The sequence below is a fragment of the Miscanthus floridulus genome, chromosome 3 (genome assembly GCF_019320115.1).
Source record: "Miscanthus floridulus cultivar M001 chromosome 3, ASM1932011v1, whole genome shotgun sequence".
In the NCBI taxonomy this organism is placed as follows: Eukaryota; Viridiplantae; Streptophyta; class Magnoliopsida; order Poales; family Poaceae; genus Miscanthus; species Miscanthus floridulus.
Window position 1 is genome coordinate 136873718 of NC_089582.1, and position 7701 is coordinate 136881418.

The window sequence follows — 7701 nt, forward strand, 5'->3', positions numbered from 1 at the left end:
CAGCGCGCCGCGGCTATCATCCCCAACGTGGCGGGCGCTACGACAGCAACGAGAACCGAAGCTCGAGCCCCGTCCTGCCAGGCCCTCAGGCCTTTGGCCACCACATCCTCAACGCTGCGTTCCCCCTAAGGTATCAACCGCCTACGAACATTCCTAAATATTCTAGCGAAACAAATCCCGGGCTTTGGCTCGAAGACTATCAGCTTGCATGTCAGGCCGGTGGTGTGAGTGATGATAACTTCATTATTCGCAATCTCCCGCTGTTCTTGGCTGACTCGGCACGAGCATGGCTGGAGCACCTACCGTCCAATGCTATTCAGAGTTGGGCGGATCTGACTGAGATCTTCATGGGTAATTTCTAGGGCATGTACAAATGCCCTAGAAACCCATGGGACCTCAAGAACTCCCATCAGAAGGTCGATGAAACCCTCCACGGGTACATCCGGTGCTTCTCCTGACAGTGCAATGAGCTCCCGAACGTCGCCGACGCCGACGTGATAGGAGCCTTTCTGTCCGGGACAACCTGCGAATCCCTGGTCCACAAGCTAGGACGCAGGGGCTCGCGAACTACCAAGGAACTTATGGACATCGCCACCAGTCACGCCTTTGGAGAGGAGGCAGTCGGAGCCATCTTTGATCACTCCGATGGAAAGACAAGGCGGGACAAGGACGCCAGCGAAGGCACCTCCAACCGTCCCGCCAAAGGGAAAAATAAGAAGCAACGGCGCGACAACTCACTCGTTGCCGCTGCCGACTGCAAAGGTGGCCGAAAGCCCATGGAGGGCACTCTGAACCACTTCGAGAAAATGCTCGAGGGGCCATGCCCAAACCACGCCTTCCTGGCCAAGCACCTATACAAGGAATGTGGCCTTATGCGCAAATACTTGGCCGGGGGCCTGAACAAGGGGGAGTAGGGGAAGGAGCCTGTTCCCACCACTGACGACACGGAGGAGAAGGATGACACCTTTCCAACACCGACCGGTGCCCTCATGATCTTCGGAGGATCAGCAGCCTACGACTCCAGGCGCCGCCAGAAGGTCGCACGTAGAGAGGTCTATACCGCTAGACTGGCCATGCTAGCTTTTCTCCGATGGTCGGAATCCACCATAACCTTCGACCGGACCAACCATCCGGATGCCATCCCACACCTGGGAAGGTATCCGCTTGTCGTCGACCCGATCGTCGGTCCAAAGCGGCTCACCAAGGTATTGATGGATGGGGGCAGCGGCCTCAACATCATGTACGCCCAGACGCTCGATGAGATGGGCGTCGACCGAATGCACCTCCGTCCTGTCCAAGCACCTTTCCATGGCGTCGTGCCTGGAAGGCAAGCTGTGCCACTAGGGCAGATTGACCTGCCCGTCACTTTTGGGGATCAATCCAACTACCGGACTGAGACCCTCACCTTCGATGTAGTAGGATTCCTGGGGACTTTCCACGCCATTTTGGGGCAACCATGTTACGTGAAGTTCATGGCCGTACCCAATTACACGTACCTGAAGCTGAAGATGCCGGGCCCCCGTGGGGTCATCACCATCGGCACCTCCTTCTAGCGCGCTTACGAGTGCGAGGTCGAATGCTGCGGACATGCATCTACGGTCATCGCATCCGAAGAGCTCGCCACCCTCAGGGAGGAGGTCGTTGAAGGGACACCCGACGCAAAGAAGTCGTCCGGATCGTTCGAATCGGCAGAGGGCTCCAGGGACGTCCTCTTGGATCCCAGTAGCTCCGAGGGCAAAAAAGTCCGAATCGGGACCCGCGCTCTCCTCCGCATAGGAAAGCGCACTCATCGACTTCCTCCGCGCCAACAAGGACATCTTTGCGTGGAAACCCTTGGATATGCCGGGCATCCCGAGGGAGGTCACCGAGCATACTCTCCAAATCCTCTTAGGCTCCAAGCCAGTGAAACAACGCCTGCGCCGCTTCGATGAGGAGAAACACAGGGCCATCGGCGAGGAGATAGCCAAACTACTGGCCGCAGGATTCATTAAGGAAGTATACCACCCAGAGTGGTTAGCAAATCCTGTTCTTGTCTGAAAAAAGAGCGGGAAATGGAGAATGTGTGTTGATTATACTGGCCTCAACAAAGCGTGTCCAAAGGATCCGTTTCCTTTGCCACAAATAGACCAAATAGTCGATTCCACCTCGGGGTGCGAAACCCTCTGCTTTCTTGACGCATACTCAGGCTACCATCAAATCGCGATGAAAGAATCCGACCAGCTCGCGGCATCTTTTATCACGCCCTTCGGATCATTTTGCTACATTTCAATGCCGTTCGGTCTAAAGAACGCTAGGGCAATGTACCAGTGCTGTATGCTTAGTTGCTTCGGAGACCTGTGGCAGAACCTCCTAAGTTATAGGGCTCACATGCACCTGTCACTGTCCGACGACCTTTGACATTTATGCATATGTTTCCAATAACTTAAAAAGACTGTCGGGTGTCCTCGGGGAACCCCAAATCATCCACGATTTCCGAGCAGGATTGCGTTATAGAGTCATTGCAGTATTACAACATTTATTCAAATATCAAAACCAGAGTAAAAACAGTGGAAGTCTTACGATAACATAGTTTACAAACCAGTTGTTACAAACCTTACAAACTAAGTTCGATAATTATTACAAACCATAGTAGTAGTGGAGTGGCATAATGAACATATACTTAACACACAAAATAAACATCCTGCCCAAGGATCACACATTTACTTCTCATCGTCAGAATGAACGATAGTCATGCAGCACGATCCAAAACAGATCTGCTCATAAAGCTCACCTTCAACAAGGGGTCAACGAACCCTAAGTACAAAAGTACTCAACAAGACTTAACCGAAATATTAACTGATAAACTCAGTAATATAGGCTTAGGGATTCAAGGTATAGCTTTAACCATGATCAAAGTTCTTTTGCGTAAAAGCTCTTTTAACAACATTCTTTATATAGAAAACTTCTCAAGAATTATATACAAAGCTGACATGATCCGCACTGAGATCATGAAACTTCATATCCAACACCTTTACAAGCCTTATTCAAGTTCCGGTTATTAATTCTATGATGATGAATAGTGAGTTGAGTCTCCTTAACCGAGGAGCAACGACGATTCGAACCAATTAAGCCCAGCTGGGGATTCCAGACCACACGACATATGCAGGTCCCCGACTCACATATATCAACCTACCCTCGGATCCTCTAAAACAAGAATGGGTCCGCGCCACCCAAGAATACAGTACTCCACCATTCTAGCCCATGGCCACGTGGGTACATGCTATTCCCGCCATCTCTCCACTCCCAGTGCACGAGTAGCCATTCTCGTAATAGAATTTCCAAGTTCAGGCTTACCGGAGTATGTGGTTAGTAGTACAAATTCTCACCTCATACAATTCAACAACGGACGTGCCTTAATCGATATAGGCGGAAAGAACCCGCTCACAAGACCTCCATGTCTTGTGGCTCACACACACCGAGTCCACCCGGTCTAGATTTATTACTCCACATTCCCATATCACATGCTAACAATATTGACCAATGTCCCATTTAAAACTTGCAGGTGGCAGGGGGTCACCCGACTTTCATCGTTCTACGCATAGCTAAGCAAAACTAGGCATATACGAGTTTAAAACTGGTAATATGGTAAATATGGAATAACAAGGGTGGTAATGCACCAATTAGGCTCTTACTTAACTCCTAATCACTTAATGCAGTAACAGAAAGCAAAAGCGAAATTAATTTGTAAAACACAAGGTAGGGTTGTATGCATCCGGGGCTTGCCTTCGTTGACAGAAAAGTCCGGTTCCTGCGACGTTACATAAGGATTCGATCCGACCTCAACAGACGGATTAACCTCCTCAACAGCTTGATTAACTACCACGTTTTCACCTTCGTTCACTACACGTAATAACAATGCCATGTTTAACATGATGTGGAATATGAAACATGATGCTCGATGATGGATGCAAAATTAACAATTTGAATACAACTTTCCTTCGCGGTACAGTTGCAAGTCAACCAACTAAATCCTTTTTCATAACACATACATCAATTGCCAAGGATCATCATCAACTAAGGACCCAAGGTCATCACTCAATCCAAAAGTCCAAACAAAAACCTAAATCATTAAAGGTTACTATTTGCTTTTATGAATTAATTATTTAATTCAAAATTATGAAATAAATCAACTTATTCTAATTGAGCTCAAAATTTTAGTACATGTTCATTACATGTTAACTAAGTGGCAAAACAAATTTCATAATTTTTGGATAAATAAATAAGCCTAGAAAAATCATGGAAATCCATTTATGAATTATTTGAGCAATTTTTACCACATTTAAAAATTACTGAAAAACATTATTTCATATTTTTCTTAAATACTATACATCACATAGAAGTCACACAAAAATTTTCATAATTTTTGGAGCTTTAAATAAATCTATACAAAAATAACAAAAACAGATACTATTCAATCAAATCTGAAAATAGAAAAAAAAATCCATTTGAACGCTGAGTCACTGACAACGGGTCCCACATGTCATCTTCAACCTCCGACGTTGACTACGGCAGCGATGGCTCTGACCAGCGATTTCTCACCGACGGTGAGATCAACGGCGACGGCCAATGTACCAAAATGATCACCAAGTCTAGGTGCATCGATTGACGTCCCTATCAGCACGGATTACGGCCCTACACTAGCTCATCGTCGGCCATGGCGGACGCGGTGACACAGCAGTGCTACGCCGGCGAAACGAAGCTGAAAACGGGGAAACAGAGGGCATGGGAAGGTCCAGTAGCTCACCACAAACACGTTGGAGTAAAGAATGGGACTGGATGAGCTACGATGACACGGGTCGACGTTGACAGGGTTCACGGCGGAGCGATCTTCAACGACGGTGATGCTCCGGTAGCTGTGGTGGTCAAAATGAGAAACCAATGGGTCACAAAGCACTACATCATTGCAGTGAAGCCGAAGCAAGACTCGGCAAGGGCAGGGACTCACCATAGCGTGCTGGCCACGGCGACGTGGGCTCGACGGCGGGGCTGCCGGCCATGGAGAAGAAACACGACGAGCGGTGGTTCCCAGTGAAATTAAGCTGAATTGATGGGTTGGCTGAGTGCGTAAGGCTAAAGCGAAGCTGGGACTAGCTTATCAGCAACGGTGGAGCACGACAACGACGGCACGGGCTCGCCGGAGTGGAGCAACGGCGACGGGAAAACAGAGCAAGGGAGAAGGGCAACGACGATGGCGGCTCAGGCTTAAAAGGTTGGCTAGGAAGCTCAAGGAAGCCACAACGAAGCCTTCAGCGCGCCAACGCGACGCCCAAACGGTCACGCGCGTGATTGGAAGCAAGCCGAAGCTCGCCGGCGGTGTAGCGCAAGCGGTGAACACTGTTCATCGAAATTACAAGTTTGCCAGTCGCCAAAATTCACAAATTACTCCCAAATTTTCATAACAACTCAAAAATCTCCAAAAATAAAAGTTGTTCAAAATCAAAAGTTCTACAACTTTACTTTTATATCCATTTCCTAATTCGGTCTAGATTTTGAAATGAACTTTTGAATTCAAATAGGGAAATTTAACGAATTACGCCTTTTTGAATTACTCAAAAATTTTCTAAACAACTTGAAAAACTCCAAAAATAAACTTTGTATAACTTGCCAAGCTCTACACTTTTGCTTTTGGGCCCAACCCCAAAATATGCTTAGATTTTGAAATGGATTTTTAGGGTAGGATTTAAATGTTGAAAAGCGGGGTTTTCTCGAAAAATTCAAAATCCAAACAAACATTGAACTTGAGTCAAACAATACATTGCAACACATACCACATAAATATAAACTTGTATTAGTGTATGCATCTCAAAGTTTTCACCAAATGCCAAATGCTTTGCAATGCATATGATGACATGTCAGATTTTAATATTTAAACACCCGAGGTGTTACAATCCTTCCCCCTAAAAGAAATCTCGCCCCGAGATTCAAAGCCATAGGGTAAGTAATGGAAAAGGAAATGTGTCGCGAGAACACATACAAACTCTATTCATAAAATAGCTGAGGTCCCTTTACAAAACACAATTTGTACTACCGAACTCAACTTACATTACTCTATTCTATATTGACGCTAGAAATTCTGGAAACTTTTCTAACAAGTAATCTTCTGATTCCCAAGTAGCTTCCTCTTCTTAATGTTGATTCCATTGTATCTTATAGAACTTGATTGTCCGTCTTCGAGTAACATGATCTTTTTGATCTAACACTCGGATAGGATATTCGGAATAAGTTAAATCCGGTTCTAGTTCCACTCCTTCAACTTCAACATTCTGTTCAGGCACTTGGAGACACTTCTTCAATTGAGAAACATGGAACACATCATGCACAGCTACAAGATGTTTAGGTAATTTCAAGCGATATGCCACTTTTCCATACCTCTCCAAAATTTGATATGGTCTAATGTATCGGGGTGCCAACTTTCCTTTAACACCAAAACGGTTATCTCCCTTCATTGGTGATACTTTCAGATATACAAAATCTCCTTTGTTGAATACCAATGGTCTCCGTCGTCTATCCGCATAACTCTTTTGGCGGGACTAAGCTATCTTCAGATTAATCTGTATTTGCCTAACCTTGTCTTCTGTTTCTTTCACAAGGTCAACTCCAAAGAATCTTCTCCCTCCTGGCTCAGACCAACTCAATGATGTTCTGCACCTACGACCATAGAGTGCTTCAAATGGAGCCATTCTAATGCTTTCCTGATAACTATTGTTGTATGAGAACTCGGCCAAAGGTAAGCATTCGTCTCACTTATTAGAATAGTTAAGGACACAACACCTTAACATATCTTTAAGTACTTGATTAACCCTTTCAGTCTGTCCATCAGTCTGCGGATGATAAGCTGTACTATACAGAAGTTTGGTACCCAATGAAGAATGCAATTGTTTCCAAAAGTTGGAGACAAACTGTGTACCCCTATCTAACACAATAGTCTTGGGTACTCCATGGAGACTCATGATTCTTGCTAAATACATCTTGGCATATTGGATCATAGGATATATTGTCTTGACTGGAAGAAAATGTGCTGACTTAGTGAGTCGATCTACAATAACCCATACCGAGTCAAATCCCTTTGATGTCTTGGGTAGACCAACAATAAAGTCCATACTTATGTCCTCCCACTTCCAAGATGGAATAGGTAATGGTTGTAACTCACCAGCAGACCTCAAATGTATAGCTTTCACCTTTTGACAAGTATCACACTTTGCTATGTATCTAGCAATCTCTATTTTCATTTTAGTCCACCAGAATCTTTGCTTCAAGTCATGGTACATCTTGTTACTTCCCGGATGGATTGATAACCTAGTAGCATGTGCCTCATCTAGAATTGACTGCCGCAACTCAGGAACTTTTGGTACCACCAGGCAATCCTTGAACCACAACACATCTTCATTGTCAATACTAAAGCATTCCGCTTTTCCATTCTTGACTCTTTCCTTAATATGGGCTATACCCTTGTTTTCCTTCTGAGCAGCAATAACTTGATCTCGAATAGTGGCTTCAACAATTATGTTGGTCAAACTTCCTTGTTGAATTACTTCTACATTCAACTTTTCCATTTCTTGACATAAATTCAAACCCATTGTTCTCACTATCAGACAATTGCAATAACTTTTGCGACTGAGGGCATCTGCAACCACATTTGCTTTACCCGGGGTGATAATGTAC

At 45.3% G+C, this 7701-nt stretch overlaps 1 protein-coding gene across 1 annotated transcript; it reads left to right on the forward strand.

The window, feature by feature from the left end:
* Positions 1–1211: 1211 nt before the first annotated feature.
* LOC136544512 (uncharacterized) lies at positions 1212–1553 on the forward strand. The gene has a single exon (XM_066536650.1). The coding sequence runs from the start codon at positions 1212–1214 to the stop codon at positions 1551–1553; it is 342 nt and encodes a 113-aa protein (XP_066392747.1).
* Positions 1554–7701: the final 6148 nt, after the last annotated feature.

Excerpts from the sequence above, each read along its gene's own strand:
- LOC136544512 (XM_066536650.1), top strand. The coding sequence starts at position 1,212 with ATGGATGGGGGCAGCGGCCTCAACATCATGTACGCCCAGACGCTCGAT.